Genomic DNA, 23976 nt, shown 5'->3' with positions numbered 1-23976 from the left:
TTTATAAAAGTCTGGAATGGATTAATTCGTTTTCCATTACTTTCTATGGGAAAGCATGCCTCAGTTTTGGAACACTTTGATTTTGGAACAGACTTCTGGAACGGATTAAGTTTGAGAACCAAGGTACCACTGTCCTGGTTTCCAGGCAAGGGATTAGTATTCACATATAACAGGGAATTCCTTGAATGAGCTGCCTACAGTTTTGAAGCAGATACTCATTCGCATCCACATTTGTACATGAAAATATCTATCCTTTCCTAGCTATTTTAGTAGATGCCCATGGAAGGATGTCAACTCACTTTAGCAATTAAAATGACTATGAGGGAATTGGGGGGGGGGCAGAGAGAGATATTGGTGTCCTGGCAAGAGATTAGTATTCACTTATATTTATTTTTTTATTTTTTATTAAAGATTTCAACATAATTAATCAAAAACGTATCATCCTCATTCCCCCCTATTTTCCCCTCCCCGAAAAGAAAACCAGCCCTCCCACCCCCACCCCCAGACTTCCCTCAGCTCCTCTCCCTGTTCACTCATAACATGGAATATAATGATTCCTTGGATGAGCAGCATTTGCTTCCAAGCAGATACTTACTTTCTCCATCTGAAGCAGATAGAAATCAATGAGATCCTGTGGCTCATGCAGAGACTGATTCTTCTTATGCTTCTCTATCTCCTCCTTTGCAAACGAACGCACCATCTCCACGCAGGACAAGGCCTTCTTGTGGGGCCCTGGGAGATGTTTCATGAGCCATGGGAGCATTTCATAAAGCTAAAGGAAAGATAGCAGAAATGCTGCCATTACCATGAGGAAGCTTGGTCACACCGTTTGTGCTTTGGAATTGCACTTAAAAAAACATGATCTGTATTATTCTTCAGGGCTAGCATATTAGTTTGAGTCTCACTAAGAAGAAGGAAGGTGTCTATAGCTTCTCTGGAATCCCACAATGATTGGATTCTGTGATTCATCACTAGCTGAAAATGTGAAAGAAAACTATGGCTCAAAATATTTTTCCAGCTCCCCGGCATAATTTCAAAACTGGGCACAATCACAGGACCTCTCCTGGAACAAGTTAGTGCCCTTTTGTGGTATGTGGGGGTGGGTGGAGAATAGAGGTGGGGGAAAATTCAAGTAAGTTTCATGAGTACTTTTTTTTAAAAAAAACAGATTAGGAATGGAGGTAGAAATGCGGAGAACTGAACTTAAATTTGAGGAAAGGGTTTAGTTGATCATCCAGAAGGGGGCTGCTTTCCTCAGCAATAGCGATAGTGCTTGAGTTGCTGGTCTCTCTTTCATTAAAAAAAATTCCAGCCAAGTGGTGGCTGCAGGGGCCTCACCATGGATGCCATCATGATTGCCACTGCTAGGTGGGTATAGAGTAGACACATTTAGTTTTCCATGATGGCAACAAAACGATGTAATTCCCTTCTTGAGAAGATTATTTTGTTCACCTCTCTTCCCCTTGGCGGGCTCTAGATGACCTGTTCTCAAGGTCATTGTTCCATTTTTGTCCCATCTTCCCTCTAAAGAGTCTCCTGTGGTGGACAAAGTCTTCTTTTGTTGATGTTTTATGGGGGGGTTGTGCATGTTTTTTATCTCAATGATAATCATGAGCAATGGATCGGGCTGTGAGATAGTAAGTGGCCCTTATCTCAGATCAATTTAAACCTGATCTCACTTCTCCAACCCTCTATCAGAATACTGATTTGTGGTATTAAGGCCCTTGGGAGACCTGTTTGGCAGGAATGGGAATGACTACTCACAGCATAACCAAAGCTACATGCAAATTGTAGGGGGAAATCTATGGCTTCTATCAGCTTCTGGAGCCTTTCATCTTCAAGAGCAAACCGGTGCCCAAAAGCCACAGCACTTATCATGTTGGAGACTGAAGTAGCGATGGGCAAGGAGGGGTCAAGTGGTTGTCCTGCAAAATAAAGTTATACTAATGTTAGCTCAGCTGGTCCAGTTCATACTGAGAGTGGGGTTTCATGGTGGCCAAGAGAAACTGCTGGGATATCCATTAGGAACCAAGAAAAACATATCACTTTCCTTTATAAAATGGACAGAGGTAGGACACAAATATATCTCCATATGCGAGCTCAGCACCATCACATACCCTTTGAACGTGCAAAAACCTCCACGAGCTGATGGGCCTCCTCTGCTACTTGCTGCTCCATGCCTTTCTTTTCCCGCCACAGCTTCCGCAAAGTAACTACAACAAAGCGTCTCTGTTGCCTCCAGGTGTGACCATTTGATAATGCAATACCTATGGAAAATCAGTGAGAAATAACAACAATCATACCTCGAGCTAAAGTCGCTTCGGGTTAAATCTTTTCAGGTTGCCTCCCACGGTGACCCAGAAGTAATGGAACAGGTTACTTCAGGATTTTGCCGCTCACACATGTGCAGACGCTCAGAATGACGTCACATGCATCCGCACTTTACAGTATCAGCAAAAAGTGAGATTTCTCGACAGCTCTACCGTTTTGATTTTTGAAGAGAAAACTGGTATCTGATACAGTGTGATGTCGACAAGTTTAGATTTTTCCATGGAAGGCTGTCACGATCAAATTTCACTTCTCATTGGGAGACAAATGGATGGCAGGTGCTGTAGAAGGATAAAGGACTTAACTTGCTTCTGGCCACCCTGACCTGGGGGGTCAGTTTCTCAGCCAGAGCAAGAGACCACACCAGAGCATATCATGAGTCTACTGAAAGCCCTGCTGTACAGTGTCAACATTAAGCTTTTTGTAAGCAAGCATTGGTGTGTGTGTTTCTTTGTGGGTGATTAGCTGCTCTCCCTGTGCAAAGGTCAGAGGGGGCCTAGCGGCACGCACAGTTAGATCCATCTTTTAGATTTAGGGGAGCTAGTCTCAAACATTTGTTGGGGGAGACCTAGGTTTTTATTGTGGGGGGAGTTATTTGTCCTGTCTTCACACTTTTTATGATGGAGGACCGCTGTAGCCACCCCCAACGACACGTTCTCAAGATGGAGGGGGAGGGAACAGCTGCAGTCGCCTGCGGTTCCTGTGCAATGCTTGCCATCTTGCCAAAGGTTGCAGGCAGCTTTACCTGCAGGAATTGCATGTTGATTGCCCTCTTAAAAGACAAAGTCCAGCAACTGGAGGAATGTGTAGCTACGCTCCAAAGAATTAGAGAGCTGGAGCTCTTCTTGGAAGCAACAGAGCACACCGTCTCCACCAAGGAGGTGACAGGGGACTCCCCTGAGAAGGAGGCTAGTTCACAAACAAAGGAGCCAGATATATGGAGAAACGTGACTCAAAGAAGTAGGAGGCCCAGGGTTCGCTCTGATTGTTTAGAAATAAACAATCGCTTTGAGGTCCTCTCCCCTAGCATGGAAGACGAAGAGCAGACTCCATTTGAGGATCTCTCCCTCATTACAGTCGATCAGGTATATGAAGACGAGCAGCAAAGTCAGTCCTCAGGGAATGTGCAGGCAACCTTGGAACGGACAGCTCACGGAAGAACCCCAACCAAACCTAAGAGGAGGCGTGTAGTGGTGATAGGGGATTCCCTACTGAGGGTAACAGAAGCAGTGATCTGTGGGCCTGACAAGATGTCTCAGGAAGTGTGCTGTCTCCCCGGGGCTAAGATTCAAGATGTAACTGAATGACTGCAAGGAATCATAAAACCCACTGACAAATACCCCTTCCTCTTGGTTCATGTGGGAACCAATGACACTGCAAGCAATAGCCCCCAGAAGATCAAAAGAGACCACAAGGCTCTGGGCAGGAAATTGAAGCAATTAAATGCACAAATTGTCATCTCATCTGTCCTCCCAGTTGAACGACGTGGTCCAGGGAGAGAGGGAAAAATAGTGGAAGTGAACAGCTGGCTTCGCAAATGGTGTAAACAGGAACGGTTTGGATTCTTAGATCACGGACTGCAGTTTCTTGAAGATGGACTTCTGGCAAGCGATGGGCTGCACCTCACAACGGTTGGGAGAAATGTTTTTGCCAAAAATCTCAGAAACCTCATCGGGAGGGCTTTAAACTGACTAATGTGAGGGAGGGAGACAGTGCTCCTGAAGGTAGGAGTCTATCAATTGATGAAGATGATCATCCAAATGTCATAGACCAAATGGAGCAAACAGCACGCAGACCTAGTGGTGGGAGGAAAAAATCCTTGAATAAGAGACACGGGGGAATGATTAATGGACTTCAATGTCTGTACACTAATGCGCAAAGCATGGGAAATAAACAAGATGAGCTTGAGCTCTTGGTACAGCAAACTAAATATGACATAATAGGCATCACTGAAACCTGGTGGGATAAGTCCCACGAATGGAATGTAATAATGGGGGGATACAATCTATTTCAGAGAAACAGACCAGACAAGAAAGGAGGAGGAGTGGCGTTATATGTCAGGGATGTGTATACCTGTGAAGAGATCCAAGATTTAGATCCTCAAAGCCAAAGTGAGAGCATTTGGGTCAAAATTAAGGGAGAAAAGAATAACAGTGACCTCATTGTGAGAGTTTACTATAGATCCCCAAGCCAAACGGAGGACATAGATGATGCCTTCCTAGAACAGATGGACAAGCATGCAAAAAGAAGGGAGATAGTAGTAATGGGGGACTTCAATTACCCGGATATTTGTTGGATGTCAAACTCAGCCAAGAGCATAAGGTCAAAGAGATTCCTCACTGGCCTTGCAGACAACTTCATTGTCCAGAAAGTGGGAGAAGCAACAAGAGGAACAGCCATTTTAGATCTGGTCCTAACCAATGTTGATGACCTGGTTAGTGGGGTAGAAGTGGAAGGATCATTAGGCGCGAGTGAACTCAGGCTTGCTAGAGAGGTTAAAAGCACCAAAAAAGGCTTTTATGGGTATGTTCGTATGACCGGAAAGATTAGAAACCAAGAAGAATAACGTTAATAAGGAATGGGGAAAATTTGTAAGTTCCCTTGGAGTATGGGTATGTTTGTAGCAAAAGGAAGAACAAAGAAACAGTGGGGTCACTCAGAGGAGAAGATGGTGAAATGCAAACAGGGGACACAGAAAGGGCTGAACTCCTCAATGCCTTCTTTGCCTCAGTCTTCTCCGATAAAGAAAACAATGCCCGACCTGAAGAATTTGAAGCAAATGATTCAGCAAAGGAAACACAGCCCAGAATAACTAAGGAGATAGTACAAGAATACTTGGCTAGTTTAGATGTATTCAAGTCTCCACGGCCAGATGAACTGCATCCAAGAGTATTAAAAGAACTGGCAGATGTGATCTCAAAACCACTGGCAGTCATCTTTGAAAATTCCTGGAGAACAGGCGAAGTCCCGGCAGACTGGAGGAGGGCAAATGTTGTCCCTATTTTCAAAAAGGGGAAAAGAGAGGACCCAAATAATTACCGCCCAGTCAGTCTGACATCAATACCAGGGAAGATTCTGGAGCAGATCATTAAGCAAACAGTCTGTGAGCACCTAGAAAGGAATGCTGTGATCACCAATAGCCAGCATGGATTTCTGAAAAATAAGTCATGTCAGACTAACCTGATCTCATTTTTTGACAGAATTGCAAGCCTGGTAGATGAAGGGAACACAGTGGATGTAGCCTACCTTGATTTCAGCAAGGCATTTGACAAGGTGCCCCATGATATTCTTGTAAAGAAGCTGGTAAAATGCGGTCTTGATTCTGCTACCACTCAGTGGATTTGTAACTGGCTGACTGACCGAACCCAAAGGATGCTCATCAATGGTTCCTCTTCATCCTGGAGAAGAGTGACTAGTGGGGTGCCACAGGGTTCTGTCTATACCTACGCCTAAGATCAAATCCAGAGTGTGGCCTGCTTGATGTGTGGGGCCCGAAACAAACTGGGAGAGCCCTAGTGTCGCCATGGAAGACACCAGGTCCAGAGCCTGTGAGGAGGGAGTGGTATCAGCATGGATGTTGAAGTCCCTCAATACCAATAGGTTAGGGAACTCCAATGTCAAGCCGGCCACCACCTCCAGTAGGCCTGACAGGGTGGCTGCTGGTGCGCTAGGTGGCCGGTACACCAGACAGACAGCCAAGATCTCCTCGGAGCCTCACACTAGGCCAACACATTCAGTGCCGGGGATCAATGGCGATGGTAGAGCCCTGAAAGGACAATCTTCCCGGATTAATAATGCCACCCCTCCCCCCCGGCCCACAGTCTGCAACTGGTGGAGGAAGGAGAAACCCGGGGGCGGCATCTCTCGTAAGGTAATTGTTTCCCCTTTGTTCGCCCAGGTCTCCATCACACAAGCCAGGTCGACCCCCTGCGAGGTAAAGAAATCTCGCAGGGTGGCGGTTTTGTTGCCTATAGACCTGGCATTGCACAGCACCAGTGACAGAGGTGAGTAATCATTACTAACCCTACCCTCGTCCCTCGGGATGAGGCACAGATTGGAAGGGGTACGAGCATATCCATATCTCGATCCCCTTCGCCTATAAGATCTACCTTTGAGACAGGGCTTGGCATTTCTTTCTCTCTTTTACTTTTTTGTTTGTTTGTTTAGTTAGTGTTGCTGAAAAGTTTCAATAAAAAAATAAAGAAAACCAAACAAACCCAATTCAGCCAATTTTTCGACACTGTTTTTAAGGATATAATGTGTGGTGTCAACCAGTTACTGCTTCTGCTGGTCCAGCTAGACAGGTTTGGGATTTTTACTGAGGGTGAATTCTGCACCATATTCTTGACAAGATGTAATGCATCAATGGTGGATATATTCTGCTTTGTTAATTCTTCTGAAACGCTGCCTGAACACTACTGCATTATTTCTGTCTGGGAAAACTATCTATATTGCAACGAAAGTGGGACAAAAATAAGTTTGTGCATTTGTAGTTTTCAGCAGAAAGTTAAAGGATGTGACAGAATGGAAATTAAACTGTATGATCACCTCAAAATCTTTGCAGGCATAAATAGCATTGACAATGGAGTTGGATATAACCACCTTGAAAGTATTATGAGCACAAATCATTATGAATGTGCAATTAAAAAACGTTTTCTTGTGGAGCCCTTAGCACCAGTAATAAACTGTGGAGTTAGTGATGGGAATTATTGGGCAGGCCAGCCCCACAGTAATTCACATTGTGTCTTTCAGAGTGAATGTCCCTGTTCTTTGGAACTGGATTCAGAATATGACTCTCTATTTTCCAAAAAAGAGAGAAGACATTTCCCCCCTAACAAGCTTTCCCAGTCGTGTACAAAGGTCACTTCAATAGGTGTATACCTTGTATTGTTTTAACCCATATTTAGTTGTTGTTGATTTTTGTACTGTTTTAAAATCTTTTATAATAAATAATAATTTTTTTTATTTATATCCCACCCTTCCCAGTTCAGAAAACTGGGCTCAGGGTGGCTAACAACAAATTTAAAACACTTAATTGATGCAGCCAAAAACAGCATAAAATACAGTATAAAACGTGAATAACAATAAATTCAGATTTCAAAAATCAATTTAGGGGTGAAATCCAGCCAATAAACATTAGATGATCACCAGGGCTAGCTGGCTAAATTAGTCCCATTTGGGCCAGAGAGGAGACCAGGGGAGAATTAGCTGTGGGATCCCAGAGCGGGTAATCTTCATAAAAAGGGGAGGGGAGGGGAGTAGGGCGAATAAAAGATCAGGCTAAGTTCAAATTGAAAGCCAGGCAGAATAGCTCTGTCTTACAGGCCCTGCGGAAGGAAGTTAAATCCTGCAGGGCCCTGGTCTCATGGGACAGAGCATTCCACCAGGTCAGAGCCATCACTGAGAAGGCCCTGGTCCTGATGGAGGATAATCTGACTTACTTAGGGCCCAGGACCTCTAAACTATGATTATTCATAGTTTAAACTGCTTTTATATCTCTGTAAGTTGCCTTGAGGCATACATGCAAGAAGCAATTCATAATGCATAATGATGATAGTAACTATGTGATTGCAAAGTTCACATGTTATATTTGTCACATGAGTCCATGCCCAAAACATGTTGGAAGAGCTTGTTGAGAGAAGCAGTGTATTGTGTTTCTTAGAGATGTCATAATCAATCACATCTTCACACGTACTGAAGCCAGGTTTTCATGCACCCAAATGAACGTGTCATTTGATAGCATGAGGACTAGCCACTCTGAATGACCTCAGCCCCTAGGTCCTAGCTCCTAGGTAATGCATTTCCCGTTGTGTGCAGCAGTAATAGAGAACCCTTGTTCTGTTTTTCTGGACAGCCCTTTAAAAGTTTCATCTTGGGAAAATACCAGTAGAAATTCTTATTCTTCACTACTTACCCTTCCCTTTTATCAGAGTCCTAAGGAAAGGAGTCTCTGGTCGCTCGTCTAATTCCTCAGAGTGGTCAATGAGCGCTTCTTTAACTGCTTGGAATCCAGACAGTACTACAATGGGTAGATGTCCAAACCATATGGTGTAAATATTTCCATGTTGCTTTCCCAGCTACCATTTGGTTCAAAAGAGAAGAGAGGAATGATGTGTTCAAAAAATGCAATTGGATATTTCAACTTAATATGAGAACATCATCCTCCCTCACCTCTGCAGTTTCTCACTATGTGCAGTTCTCTTGCTATGATCTTTTCCCCTCCTCCTCCTCCCCTTCCTTCCTTCCTTCCTTCCTTCCTTCCTTCCTTCCTCCCTCCCTCCCTCCCTCCCTCCCTCCCATAATTCCAACCCATTTGTTTTACTCCCTCCTAGCCATGTTGCCTCTGCCTAGGATCAGAGCAGCAGAGACACTTCATAGTGACCAGCCCTCCTGCGACAGACAAGAAGATGCACAAGTCATTCCCAGAAAATGATCTTGCCACAATCTTTGTGTGTGCAGGGATGTGGAAGCTGTAGCCCACCAGATGCTTTTGAACTAGAACTCCCACCATCCCTGACTATTGGCCATGGTGGTTGGGGCAGATGGGCTTTGTAGTCCAAAACATCTGGAGGGGACCAGGTTAGCATAGGCTGGGCTAGAGTCCTGGGTCAGGTTTCAGACCCACGGTGGGTCACAGCAGGAGCGTCACCACCATGCAAATCTATGGCAAGGAATTCAGATGATACCTGTCTGGGCTAGAGAATATTACCAATTCCAATGTTTTAAAAGTTAATATGTTCATATCCGATGGTTGAGTAATTTTGTATTTTTTGAAGAGTTTTCGCTGAAAAAAGGCTCAGAATTGTATTTAAGAAACAAGGAAATAAACTAAACTATGGTCTGACAAAGAGTTAATGCTTGCGGAGGAGGCAATGGAAAGGTGCCTGTTCTGTTTGTCTCTTGTCTTCTCTAGTTACACATGAGCTGCTGCTGAGAAAGGCTGATGTGCTCCTGCTTCATTGCCAATCGAACTTGTTCCCCTTCCATCTGTCGGAAGGGGAGAAGTACACAGCATTCTAGGCCAGGGATGTCCAACAGGTAGATCAAGAACTTTGGCTCCCTAAAAAAGCTCAACAAATTTAGTAGATCACCACCAGTTTTTTTATAGTGGGAGTAGATCTCAGTCTCTTGAAAGTTGGACATACCTGCTCTAGGCCATTTTGCAACATGCAGTAGAACAAAAGGAAGACAAGATCAAGAACATACCGTGATAAGCTGTTTTATTAATTCAGCTTCTTTTGTTACACAATGTGTTTTGGAGATGAGTGCCCTTCAACCAGCAGCTATGAACGACACACATTAAAACTAGTATAAAGGGGCAAGATTCCGATTAATACTGAAAAGCACAAAACCATACAAAGTAGGATAATGGCAGCATGAGTAGCTATGTGAAATCCAGGGGGGAAACACAAGGCAACATAAAATGTTGTTGTATTTTCTATGGGTCAACTTGTAAGTGGTAGCAAGACTTCATTTCCCAGTGACATTAGTTTCACAGCTTTCTAAATGACTCCCTGAAGCTGATTTCACAGCCCTGGCCTTGTATTATTGGTGGGACTATTAACTGGAGATTAGCACTTACTGTAGGCTTGCCATACATCAGGAAAATTCCTGACATGTCCTGACAGGAATCGGCAAAATGTCAGGGAACACCCAGATAATAATAATAATAATAATAATAATAATAATAATAATAATAATAATAATAATTTATTATTTATACCCCGCCCATCTGGCTGGGCTTCCCCAGCCACTCTGGGCGGCTTCCAAAAGAATATTAAAATACTATAATACATCAAACATTAAAAGCTTCCTGAAACAGGGCTGCCTTCAGATTTCTTCTAAAAGCCTGGTAGCTGTTGTTCGGCAACCCAATGAAAAAAGCTCAACAATTTCCTAAAAAATGGCAACCCTAGTTTACCGCAGAGATCCTTTAAGAAGATTTTGGTATTTTAGTTTATAGTTTGTTTTTTATAAGGGCTTCTGGTTTGAGTGGAAAAGATTGAATAGCGCATGGAGGTTAGTACCTGTTGAGAGGCTGCCGTGAATGAATGCTGTGGTCTGTCTTTTTTCTGTAATAATATTTTTTTTCTTTTTTCATATAGAAAGTTACATTTCTTAACCTTGGTAACCTCAAGGTAAGATTACTTGCAATGTGTTATACATAGGGTTGCCTCTGAAGACAGTTCGGAAACTTCAGCTAGTGCAGAATCCAGCGGCCAGGTTGCTCACTGGAACAAGAGCATATTACATCACTCTTGGTCCGGCTGCACCAGCTACCAATTAGTTTCTGGACCAAATTCAAAGTGCTGGTTTTGACCTAGAAAGCCTTAATGGCTCAGAACCACAATACCTCAAGGACCGCCTCTTTCGATATAATCTTACCCAGACCTGAAATCATCTTCTGAGGCCCTTCCTTGTGTTCCTCCTCCATAAGAGGTCCAGAGGGTGGCAACACAAGAATGGACCTGCTCTGCAGTGACTCCCCGTCTGTGGAATGCTCTCACCAGGGAAATTCACCTGGCAAAACCTTCCTTTTTAAATAGGCCTTTTTTGATTTCATTGACATCCTATGCCCTTTTAAAATCTGATTTTTTTCTGTGGGGGCTTATTATTGGGTGCTTAATAATAATAATAATAATAATAATAATAATAATAATAATAATCCAATTAACAAAACAATTGGAATATAGAAATATTTCATATAGAAAGTTACATTTGTTACTCAACAATTATACAGTGGTACTTCGGGTTACATACGCTTTAGGTTACATACGCTTCAGGTTACAGACTCTGCTAACCTAGAAATAGTACCTCGGGTTAAGAACTTTGCTTCAGGATGAGAACAGAAATCATGCTCTGGCGGCGCGGCCGCAGCAGGAGGCTCCATTAGCTAAAGTGGTGCTTCAGGTTAAGAACAGTTTCAGGGTAAGAATGGACAGGTTAAGAGGCTAATGATGGGAGTAAATTAGCCTCCCGAGTTTTCCCAGGGGATGGGAAAATGCTGCCTCATCCGCTGTTGCCAATAAATCACCCCTGAGTTCGAAAGAAGGAGGGCGTGGGGGCACTGGACGGAAAGCCCTCAAGTGAGTTTTTGGATCTCCTGGACGCTACTTCTGATTGCGATCCTAGTTGCCTTGCTCAAGATAAATAATTGGAGAAGAGTAAATGCACATGTTTCGAGTGAAGGAAAGGGTGTACTGATTGCTAATTAAATCGACCACTGAGAAGCTGAGTGACGGGTTGGACTGAACAGAAGACTACATCAAAGAATCACAACTATGTCGGTATGTTGAAACGGATCGGAAAGGGGGGAAAAACTTTTCCCTTTTTCAATATGATTTACCTAACAACCCCTCCCCAAGAAGAACCGCCACATGATTGATAGCAAGTGAGATGGGGAAATAAACTGTGTGGAAATTATCAACTAAAGATCTGGAAAGGAAACTAAAGGCTTTTGAATGACGCAGTTCTAATTGGGAACCGCCATTATGAGACTGACTTTGTTGCAAGATTTACAGTCAAAGGGGGAGGGAGCCACTGTTCTGTTATCATATCTGAATTCTACGTTTGATTTGGCAAGAACTCCCCTGGAAAGGCTGATTTATGGAGCAAGTGGTCTGGGAAAGTTAATGAGCAGATGCTTAGACTGTATTTTATGGGAACTGCTGAAATCGTGCCTGCCGTTTGAATAGGACTTTTGGATCAGCATGAAAATCCACACAGGACTATAATAATGTTTGCTTCAACTCGCTTGTGGAGATATCTCAGAGGTTATTAAGGAAAAAAAATGTTAGCAGCAAGAAGATTGGAAGACGGGATTTGTAAAGGATAACAACAAAGAGATGGAAAGATGGGACTTGTGAACATCAAAGCAGCAGAAATATGAGATGATTGGACCCTTTCTGAACTCAAAGTATGGGTACCCCCAACAAAAATTTAAAATTTGGCTAAATATTTGAGTATATTATGTATTGGTATAATGTAGAATTAATGTGATATGATTGGTTTGTTAACTGGAAATTTAATAAAAATTCTTTAAAAAAAAAGAACCTCCACAACAAATTAAGTACTTAACCCGAGGTACCACTATATTCCAATTCAACAAAACAAGTGATTTCCCACTCACCCAATATCAATGTTTATAACTCGAATTACATACAATTGCATTTTAAAGTTCCATCTTATATAATTTCATCCTCTCTAACATGTTTCTTAATATATTCTGCTGTTTTCTTACACTTCAAACTCCACTGTGGTCTTTGCATATTGGAAATAACTTTTTATATAGACCAGAAAGATTTTCCAATCTTCTTTAAAAGATTCTAAATTTGTATCTTTTATCAATTTTTGCCATCTCTGCATATTCCAAGATATTCATAAAGCATTCTTCCTATGAGGGTGTTCTCTCCTCCTTCCTCAGTTTAACAGCATACAATAAATATTTTTGATCAGTAGTTTTTAATGCATATTTTCAACTTTTATATGGTTTTGTGCTTTGCAATATTAATAATAATACTATTTACATTATTACTATTATTCGTATTGCTTACAGCTTCTGACAACGGAGGCTTATGGCATTTACCATTTTAACCCATGCCATCGTTGAAGCTGAAATATCACAATTGTTGGGGAAAATAGATAAAAGAATTGCTGGCATCAGACTGAGTTATTACGAAACAGTAAGTACCTGAATGAGAGTATTTTCATCAATCTTGAATCCAAACCTCCATGTGGCTCCAATGAGAGGAAGCTGGAGAGGACCTGGAGGATAATGCCTGCGTGACCAGAGCTCTTTCAGGTAGTGCAGAATCAGAAGAGACACCAGCAGAGCAATCAAAAGTGTCCGTATCTCCATCCTTCTCTGGCTGTCTCTTTCTCCTTAAATTTTTCTAGGTTGCCTGGTCAGGTTCAACTCTCTTTCCCTAAGGAGTTTTTCTTTCTTCAAAGACATCAGCAGTATTCCCTGTTTTTATATTCTCAGTTATTAAAAACAAATAAGCAACAGTGGGTGCAACACCATTTGTAAGTAGCCTTGGAATGTGAAACAATCAAACACTAATAAAATCAAATGCTATAATCATTTTTATATGTGTCACAAAGATGTGACGAAGTGTGCTTTATATCAGGCACATCGAACTCCCAAGAGACTGTGATCTACTTCCAGTACCCCAAGAGTCATCTGGTATTTAATATGGTTATCTTTCCTCTTATGGAATTGCTACCTGTGCCTTGGGAAGGTACCAATCTGATGTGGGCGTCAAAGCCTTCAGAAAGAACTCTGAGTTCAAGCTCTTATTAATCCAGCAATGAAGGCCAGGATAGTAAATGCATTACAATTGCAAAAGCCAACAAACTTCTACCTGCAGTTGAATCGAACCACAGAGCAGTACAATTGCTACTTCCACAGAGCACTTGCTAGTTGCAATCCATTAGGGGTGCCAACTTGAGTAAAATATGAGGAAGGGGGCAAGTGAGCCCCACCTCGCATAATCAATCACATAATGTGGCTCACGTCCACCATTAGAATGGCAATCGCCATGAACTTTGGCGGAGCCAGGCCCCTTCACATATTTTAGAGGGGCACTGAAGGGACCTCAGCCACGAGTTCTTCGCTCCTAGGTAACCCATTTCCTGTTGAGTGTAACAATAATAGAGAAGCTTTGTTCTGGACAGCCCTTTAAATGTTTTCTCATAGTCATAAGGAAGGAGTCCGTGGTTGCTCGTCTAATTCTTCAGATGGCTAGGCAGCACACCCCCAGAGATGCCTCCTGTTGGTATTCTGCTGTAAAAGGCAGCTGTCACAGCCTGCCTTGTGGGTGGACCGGCCCTCTGCTTCATAGCTGGTTATGATAAGAAACCCACACACACTTTCCTGTATTTATAGCAGTAGCTGCTGGTGCTAGATTTCAGGATCTTTGGTTTGGCACAATAACACAATACTGGAATGAAGAGAGGGATCCAACGGAAACTCTGGCAGCAGATATTCAAAATGTGTCCTACATATTTCACTGCCTAATGGTCACCACCATATAATAGTCGAGCTCCTTTTTTCAAATCATTCCCAAAGCATTCACCACATAATGGTCACAGGGCATTGTAAGCGTGCATGAGAATGCCTTGCCCCAATTCAGACTACCTATTATCCTTACAGTGATGATGGGAAGTTCTGCTTCTGCACATGAGTTTGGCAAACCGCTCAGAGCTGAAGCATTCCTTCCTCATCCACCCTAGAATGTTCAGTTCACATTGAGTTCATGAAACATCGTACCCTGACCTGTTCTTCATGCATGGTTGACCACATCTACGGAATGCGATTGTTATGCCCTTTTAAGTTTTTCAATATCAATCACTAGTAATAGTTTAATAAGGAGGTTTTCATACCTGTCCAAACATGTGTTCCCTTTCCCAACCTTTAATCTATTGATGATTAATGCCTATATTCAACCCTTGCATTGTATTTGTGTTAACCAATCAGCAACAAGCACATATGTGGCAATGCTGTAATACTCAATAAAAGGGACTCCCCGAGACATGCTCGGAAGATGCCTCCCATATGACACTTGTCATTCGTCTGTCGTTTATTTCAACCCAACATCTGGTGACCCCGCCGTGATCCCGACGTGCCAGATCCCTTTACGCAGCAACCCCTATACTTCACTCGACTGGAAAAGTCTCAGCGCGCTACTTCGTGAGTATGGGGGGGGGGACTGACAAAGTTCCAACAGGAGCAGCCCAAGGAGCTGCTTCATCTCATTAGACAGCGGGTGGCGGGTGTTCATATTTCTTTGAAAGAAATTGAACAATTGTTATGTGAGATTGCTTGCCAGTGCCCCTGGTACCCAGAGTCCGGCTCTCTGGGATCAGAAGCTTGGCAAAAGATCGAAAAAACCCTCTTCACAGAACCGAGGGCACCGATTCATTGTCTGCTCACTTGGCAGAAGTGTGCAGATGCCGTCGCTAGGTTAGGACCACAGGCATCTCCGTCGGCACCTGCTCTTTTAGCCGAAGCAGACAATCCCCCACCTTACCCAAAGCTTCTGCCTCCATCACAACCTTGCCAACCCCTCCCTACGCCTCAGCCCACATCCACCCCCCATCCCTCCTTCGCCTGCCTCAGCCCCTGTGTGCTTTCCCACAGGAGCTGTGCGCGCCACGCTTTCTCAAGCTAGGCAGCAAGGGCTCCTCTCCTTAGAGGAAGAGGCTGGATGGGCTGGGGAAATGCCATCTGCTTTCCCTATCTCCTATGCGAACCCCGGCACTGCACAACAGCAGGTTATGTATGAGGCGCTTCCTTATTCTGTTCTGAGAGAATTAAGGAAAGCCATTACTGATTCTGGCCTCAAATCTTCTTATGTGCTAGGGATGCTGGAGGGCATCACAAATGGTTACACAATGCTACCTCAAGATTGGAAGGATTTGATGCACATGTTTTTATCTCCTGCTCAGTATGTGGTTTTTGAAAGTGAATTTAAGCACAGCCCCACAGCCCTGGCTGATCCACAGCATTCAGCCATCAAACTCTTTGGCGCTGGTCTGTATGATAATATACCAGCCCATGGCACCGTTATCGCCCTCCCGGCTCGTGAAGGAGCCTTTTTAAAGGCTACGGATCGGGCGCCGGGGAGTGGCGTGGTGCTTTGAGTCCTCCGCTTCCCCTGCCGGGCGCAGCCGCATGCCATCCGGCGGAGAGCGCTGGCTTCTTCTAAAGGAAATTCGGACAATTAACAACAACCCGTGAGTAATTGGGCAACCGGGTATAAAAGGAGGAAAAAAGAATTTTTTTTCCGGATTTGGCACGAGCGGGAGGGGATCCAAAAAGGAAGTCAGCCCCCTCCCTGATTGGAAACATGCTAAAACAAGGACTGAGAAACCAAGATCGATTCAGAAGTTTATTGATGACAAAAATTACTAACTCCACGATGTGAATTATAAGAACTGTGCTGGAGGAGAAGAGTCGAGGGTGAGAGGAAAAAGGCAACCCCCCCCCGGGAACCGGGGCGATTCGGATAGCTTGGCGAAGAGAGATGGAGAATTTGACAGCTGTCAAAAGAGCTGTCAAAGCTGGAAAATATAAAGAGGACTTTGCTACAAGTTCTTTGCTGGTTAATTTTGTTACAATTTGATATAAATATGGATATAAACTGTCGGGGAAAAAGAAACAACAAATTGACTTTTGGATTAGAGGATACAAAGTTACTGCAATCCCTCTAGAGGGGTTTCGGGTCATTACAAGTGTCGTATGTGGAAAACTACTCTGGGATGTGTACAGGTCTTATCTCCTGGGAAAGCTGCAGAACTGAAATATTATTTTGTCTACAGAGGTGACCATAATACAATAGAATCTTCTATTGAAGCAAGAAAGGAACTGGACGTAAGTCTATGTCCCTGAATAACAAACTTCTGTAGAGACATTAAACTTTTGGAACAAGAATGTTTTGACAGCTGAACAAGACAGAAACCTGAGAAACCAAGAAATAAAAGAGCAAATGACTAAATACGACACGGAAAGAACAACGGGAGGAGCAACAAAAGATTAAAGAAAATTAAAGGCCTCTATTAGACTGGATTTTTGAAGTTAAATATTATTAAAACAACCAAATCTGAAGAAACCGGCAAGATGGACTGAGAAAAATTTGGCTGCGGACTTAAGATCTCCAGGCCGACAACATACAGACAAATGGACATGGGGAATCAAAACCGGGGAAGGGAGGGGGAATCTTAGAATCCAAAGGCTTTGTAACCAACTTTTTGAACTTTTCTATATTTTCTATCTTATATTCTTTATAACTGTGATATTATATGTTTTTGTTTTTTCTTTTTCTAGAAAGGGGGAACTCGTGGAAGGAAAGAGAGCTGATCTTGGGGGGAAAATTTTGTTCTATTATAAGACAAGGAGTGACGTTAAGATTGTGTAAATTTAAATTGGTTTATGAGTAAAATATATTAGGTCTAAATTGGGGATGAGAACTTGTGGAACCAACTTAGAGAAAGGGGAATACAGTCGGGAGGGGAAGGAGGAAGTCCCAGAAAGAAGGTTATGAAAGAAGGGTCTAAACTAGTTTCTCTTTTTCTTTCTTTTCTTTATCTTTCTTATTTTTCTTATTCTGTTATTATTGGAAATTTTAATAAATATGATTATAAAAGATAATATACCAGCCCAGGCGCAATTGACACCTTTACATTTCAGTCGCACCGCGACCTGTGTACAACACGCCTTTTGGAAAGTCCCTGTCTCAGGGCAACCACTGAGCTCCTTCGTTAATATTAAGCAACAACATTCGGAGCCTTACCATCAATTTATAGACAGATTGAAAGAATCAATCACCAGGCAGATTGATGACCCTACAGCTCAAAATGAATTGATGAAAAAATTGGCCTTTGAAAATGTAAACACCGATTGCAAGAAGGCTTCGCAGTCAATGATACACCGCCCCAAATATGACCTGGCCGATATGATTCAAACCTGTGCAGATGTTGGCAGCCAGAGCCACACGATGTCTTTGCTTGCCAGTGCAATCCAGGCTGGCAATAAGCCCATGGGCAATTGCTTCAATTGCAAACGCCCAGGTCATTTTGCTAAACAATGCAGAGCCCCTGGCGGGGGAGCAAGCAGGAATGGTGATGCCAATAAGGCTAAACCTTCCCAAAAATGCCCAAAATGCGGAAAAGGCTATCATTGGGCAAATCAGTGCAGGAGTTCGGGAAACTCCATAGGGGCTCAGCTCTCGGGCCAGGACAAATAGAGAGCCCTCTGCCGTTAGTCTGCACTATTGAGACTTTTTCTAAGGATACACCCTCTGATTTCACCTTTGATTTAATCAATCAGGAAACCAAAGACGCTGTTTTACCTGGTGAAATTGTGCTCATGCCCACCCAATTGGCAGGCCCACTACCACTTAAGGTCGCAGGCTTAATTTTACCCAAATTCTCTGCGGCCAAAGAAGGAATCCTGGTTATTCCAGGAGTCCTAGATCCTGACAATGTGGGCACAATCATGGTTCAACTCTGGAGCCATATGCCCATGCAGTTAAAAAAGGGTGAGTCTTGGGCGCATTTGGTAGTGCTCCCTTCTCATCCTACTGCTTCTGGATAGTAATTTGCACCAGCTCTCTCCCCTCTCTCCACAGCTGTTAGCTGTAATCCAGAGGATTGGTGAACAGAAACTTCTTCGTAAGTATAAAATCAATGGCAAAGTTCTGGAAGGCTTGATTGACACGGGCGCAGACATTTCTGTCATATCCAGCAATTGCTGGGACCCCACATGGCCCCTTGAGTCTGTCTCTGCAGTTTGGGGTGTGGGTGGACCTCAAACCTCTTCCAAAAGCGTACAGTGGTTGCCTGTTTCTCTGCCTGATAGCTCTGAAACCATTGCATACATCCAGCCCTTTGTGCTGAAAATCCACCTCAATCTGTGGGGCAGAGATCTACTACAACAATTACAAGGTACCATTCAGTTTAATGACTAAGCTTGCACTCCCCCTCAACTGGACATCCACCACCCCTGTATGGGTGGAACAATGGCCCATAACGGGGGGGGGGGGACTACTTGCTTTAAAACAATTGGTGAATGAACAATTATTGGCAGACCATATTGAGTTCTCTGTTAGCCCCTATAATACCCCCATCTTCATCATAAAAAAGAGAAGTAGGAAATGGAGATTTCTCCAGGATTTAAGGAAGATTAATGACATCCTTGAACCCATGGGGCCTTTGCAGTGTGGTCTGCCTAATCCGAATGTGATCCCCCATTCTTATCAATTGGTTATTATAGATTTGCAAGATTGCTTCTTCTCCATCCCCTTACAGGAGAAGGATCATAAATTCTTTGCTTTCACTATTCCTGTGTTAAATAACAGCCAACCCACGGAACGGTATCAATGGAAAGTCCTACCGCAAGGAATGTTGACTTCTCCTACCATGTGCCAATATTATGTGAATCAAGCCCTCCAGCCTTTCTGTCTTCAGTATCCACACCTCTTAGTCTACATTACATGGATGATGTTTCGATTACTGGCCCCCACCTTCCCCCTCAATGGAAACATGATATGGTAGCCTGTTTGTCAGCTTATGGTTTGCAAATTGCTCCCGAAAAGGTGCAGGAATCCTCTCCTTTTCATTACCTGGGACACAAAATGATAGCTAGCTATTCCATTCCCATAGTCCCTGAGCTTCATGTTCCGAAAACAATGAAATATGTAAAAAAAACAGCTAGAAGCAACTCCTGATAATTTGCTTCTGTGTCTCATTTCCTGCCTTAATATAAATTCCATGATAGTGCTCATTTTCAGCGTTTTATTTTTGCCCCTCTCTGCTTCCACTCCTAATAGCGGTGGTTCCACACCAATAAATGTGTGGGAATCTTTTGCAAAAACCCACAATGTTTCTTCCTTTTGCCTAACCCAGCAGGTATCAATAGGTGAAATCCTTGGCTCTTGCCTTATCCCTGCTTGCCATGACCCTTTTGATATGCAAAATGATACCTGGTTTTACTCATCCCTACCCCAAAATGATTCTGTCCGCGCCCTTGGTTATTCCGGTTACCATAACTGGGGTACTCAAGTGCGCCAACGCCCACCTCTGTCCATTGATTTGTTGACCCCATACGTGGCTTCCTTTAATGTCACTTGCGCCCGTATGGTCAATTGCACAATAACCAACTGTGTGAAAATGGGCAAGGATAATTTTAACTGCTCCAATTATGAAAATATTTCTTATGTATATAAATATACAGAGCTGCCTGAAGGCTGGTTCTGGTCGTGCCCAGGCTATACATTCAATTATATTCCAGCCATAGCACACCCTGCTGCTTAAGCCGTTTGTCCATCATTTTACCCAAAAAGCATCATTTGTTGCGCTCTCGATATTGCCGTTCTGTGGAATTGACTAATGATTGTGATGATTCTGTCTAAGAGAGATCTGAATATATTTTCTTAGCTGTTTCTCTCTTAGGAGTCCCTGGATTGGCTGTACCGAATAGTATGAACATTTTAGCTTGCTCCGCAGCAAAAGCTCTGAATTCTACTTCACAAGCTCTTCACCTTTTGAATAAAGAACAGACTGAACTTCATCATGGACTTCTACAAAATCGTGCTGCCATTGACTATTTGCTCATGCGTCATTATTGTGGCTGTGAACAAGTGAATGACATGTGTTGCTTCAATATTACTGATAATTCAAAAGCCATTCAAAAGCAAATCTCTCATTTGCAAAATCTTACACATCATATTAAACAGGACGTTGGATTTTCTGGCCTCTGGGATTCGTTCGCCCAGTGGCTCACTGGCTGGTTGCCAAACCTGAATTGGCTTTGCAATCTTTTTCAATATGTTATTGTCATAATATGTATATTAATTTTGCTATGCTGCTTCATCCAATGCATTCCTGGTCTCATGCGTCTTTGGTCTCAGTTTCTTTCTCCTCCTCAGCCACCTAATAAAATCATTGCTGCCTACTTTGCTAAGTGGCAGCACCAACAGTAAATAATAGGGGAGATGTGGGCAGTCTTACTTCGGGCATGCGCTGATAAACCACGTATCCCGAAGTATTTTTGTCCCATTCACCCTGAAATCACATAGCAACATTTTGCAAAAAAAAAAAAAAAAAGGAAGGCGGAGATGATGGGAAGCTCTGCTTCTGCACACGAGTTTGGCAAACCGCTCAGAGCTGAAGCATTCCTTCCTCATCCACCCTAGAATGTTCAGTTCACATTGAGTTCATGAAACATCGTACCCTGACCTGTTCTTCATGCATGGTTGACCACATCTACGGAATGCGATTGTTATGCCCTTTTAGGTTTTACAATATCAATCACTAGTAATAGTTTAATAAGGAAGTTTTCATACCTGTCCAGCAATATCAATCACTAGTAATAGTTTAATAAGGAGGTCTTCATACCTGTCCAAACATGTATTCCCTTTCCCAACCTTTAATCTATTGATGATTAATGCCTATATTCAACCCTTGCATTGTATTTGTGTTAACCAATCAGCAACAAGCACATATGTGGCAATGCTGTAATACTCAATAAAAGGGACTCCCCGAGACATGCTCGGAAGATGCCTCCCATATGACACTTGTCATTCGTCTGTCGTTTATTTCAACCCAACAACTGTACCTGTTCACACATATTCTGTGCATCCTAATCACACCAAAAAGAGTTAGTAATAAGTAATAAGCAATATAAACATAATTATGTTTCTTTATAAACATTGTTTCCTCAATTAAGGGTCATGCTTTGGTTTTTCACCAATAATCGTCGCACCCCCTTTTTTTGAAAAGAATAATTAGCATAAAAATGTGACAATTATGCTGAAATATGGTACTTAACACTAAACTTATTTAACCATTCGTTTGTCATCATGATAAGCATTGTTCAAAGAGGGAAGGATGAAAATATATTTTGGCCTTTCTAGTATGTGAAGATGGATGAGATGGGGATTTGAAGTCATACTCTAGTTTAAGAGCATTTTGTTTAGGATTTTCTGTTTTCTCAGTCCACATTTGAATGTCAGATGAACATCAATCCAAAATAATTTATGTACAGAAGGAATGCTCCAAAGCAAGACCCCTTAACACACTTCAGTTTCCAGTCCTTTAAGCTCACATTTCCTAGCCATTTCTATAGATGCTTATGGATGGATGTCAACCCACTTTAGCAACTAAATTGACTATGAGAAATATTTGGGGGGAACTCAATGCCATTTTCAACTGAGATTCAGGGGAAAAGATGCTGGTTTCCAGGCAAGAGATTAGTATTCACTTATAACAGGCAATGTAATGATTCCTTGGATGAGCAGTATTCGGCTTCAAAGCTGATACTTACTTTCTCCATCTGAAATAGATAGAAATCAATGAGATCCTGTGGATCATGTAGAGACTGATTCTCCTTATGCTTCTCTTTAAAAAAAGATATTTATTAAGATTTTCAAAATATTACAAAATAAAAAAAGAAAAAAGATAAATACAAAATAAAAATAGTTAAAAAACAATTCAGTCTTTCAATCACTTATCTTTCATTTGCTTATTTCCCGGACCTCCTCACGCCTCCCTTTTCTGTATTCCAATTCAGTTTGTTAGTTCAGCAAATCCCTCCCCTCTTTGTTCATCCTAGTCTTCAATCTTAAAATATTGTAACATTAGATTTTTACCTATTAATAGTCCATTTTCTCATATTCCCTTATAACATTACAGCTAGAAACCACTTAGTTTCTATCCAACATCATTCTAACATTTATTAATTTTACAATATTTCTGTAAATAGTCTTTAAACTTTTTCCAATCTTCTTCCACCGACTCTTCTCCCTGGTCTCGGATTCTGCCAGTCATTTCTGCCAGTTCCATATAGTCCATCACCTTCATCTGCTATTCTTCCAAGGTGGGTAGATCTTGTGTCTTCCAATACTTTGCAATAAGTATTCTTGCTGCTGTTGTGGCATACATAAAGAAAGTTCTATCTTTCTTTGGCACCAATTGGCCGACTATGCCCAGGAGAAAGGCCTCTGGTTTCTTTTTCATTTCATTATAAATCATCTCCCAGAAAGCCTTAATCTTTGGGCACGTCCACCAAAGGTGAAAGAATGTACCTTCGTTTTCTTTACATTTCCAACATTTATTATCGGGCAAATGATAGATTTTTGCAAGCTTGACTGGTGTCATGTACCACCTGTATATCATTTTCATAATATTCTCTCTTAGGGCATTACATGCCGTAAATTTCATACCTGTGGTCCACAACTGTTCCCAGTCAGCAAACATAATGTTATGTCCAACAACTTGTGCCCATTTAATCATAGCAGATTTCACCGTTTCATCCTGAGTATTCCATTTCAACAGCAAGTTATACATCTTTGACAAAATCTTAGTTTTAGGTTCTAACAGTTCTGTTTCTAATTTTGATTTTTCCACCTGGAAGCCAATTTTCTTGTCCAAATTGTATGCCTCCATTATCTGATAGTAATGAAGCCAGTCTCACACTTTATCTTTTAATTTCTCAAAACTCTGCAGTTTCAATTTGTCTCCTTCTTGTTCCAAAATTTCCCAATATTTCGGCCATTTGGCCTCCATATTGAGCTTTTTCTGAGCCTTTGCTTCCGTCGGTGACAACCACCTTGGGGTTTTATTTTCAAGTACCGTATTTTTCGCTCTATAACACGCACCTGACCATAACACGCACATAGTTTTTAGAGGAGGAAAATCCGTAGGCATGCCACCCGTAGGCATTTCCTCCATAACACGCACAGACATTTCCCCTTACTTTCTAGGAGGAAAAAAGTGAGTGTTATGGTGCAAAAAATACGGTAAGTCCTTATATCTTATCCAAACATTTAACAATGCTTTCCTAACAATATGGTTTTTAAATGCTTTATGTGCTTTAACCTTGTCATACCACAAATATGCATGCCACCCAAAAACATTATTGAAACATTCTAAATCCAAAATGTCTGTGTTCTCAAGAAGCAGCCATTCTTTCAGCCAGCAGAATGCTGCTGATTCATAATAAAGTTTAAGGTCTGGCAAGGCAAATCCACCTCTGTCCTTTGCATCAGTTAATATTTTAAATTTTATTCTGGGCTTCTTGCCCTGCCAGACAAATCTAGAAATGTCTCTCTGCCACTTCTTGAAACAGTCCATTTTGTCCAAAATTTG

General features: G+C 42.3%; 3 protein-coding genes across 4 annotated transcripts in view; 2 read left to right on the top strand and 1 right to left on the bottom strand.

Moving 5' to 3' along the window:
• Positions 1-13260, bottom strand: part of LOC309533175 (cytochrome P450 2J2-like) — a 71748-nt gene extending 58488 nt beyond the window's left edge. For both annotated transcript variants that reach the window (XM_082224386.1, XM_082224387.1), the window contains exons 1-5: positions 13019-13260; positions 8243-8405; positions 2118-2267; positions 1765-1925; positions 596-772 (exon numbers count right to left, since the gene is read on the bottom strand). In XM_082224386.1, the coding sequence (XP_082080512.1) occupies positions 596-772; positions 1765-1925; positions 2118-2267; positions 8243-8405; positions 13019-13186 (819 nt within the window). In that variant the 5' untranslated portion in view covers positions 13187-13260. The remainder of the gene's footprint in view (positions 1-595; positions 773-1764; positions 1926-2117; positions 2268-8242; positions 8406-13018) is intronic.
• The window catches only part of LOC309533158 (cytochrome P450 2J2-like), a 283269-nt gene that overhangs the window by 224008 nt on the left and 35285 nt on the right, over positions 1-23976 (top strand). The window lies entirely within an intron of this gene.
• LOC309533176 (cytochrome P450 2J5-like) overlaps positions 1-23976 on the top strand; it is a 317301-nt gene that overhangs the window by 260918 nt on the left and 32407 nt on the right. The gene's annotated exons all lie outside the window — the stretch shown is intronic.

The sequence above is a fragment of the Podarcis vaucheri genome (assembly GCF_965113315.1).
Source record: "Podarcis vaucheri genome assembly, chromosome: 5".
NCBI classification, from domain to species: domain Eukaryota; kingdom Metazoa; phylum Chordata; class Lepidosauria; order Squamata; family Lacertidae; genus Podarcis; species Podarcis vaucheri.
Note: the sequence above shows the minus strand (reverse complement) of the source record. Positions and strands in the feature narration are given on the sequence as shown.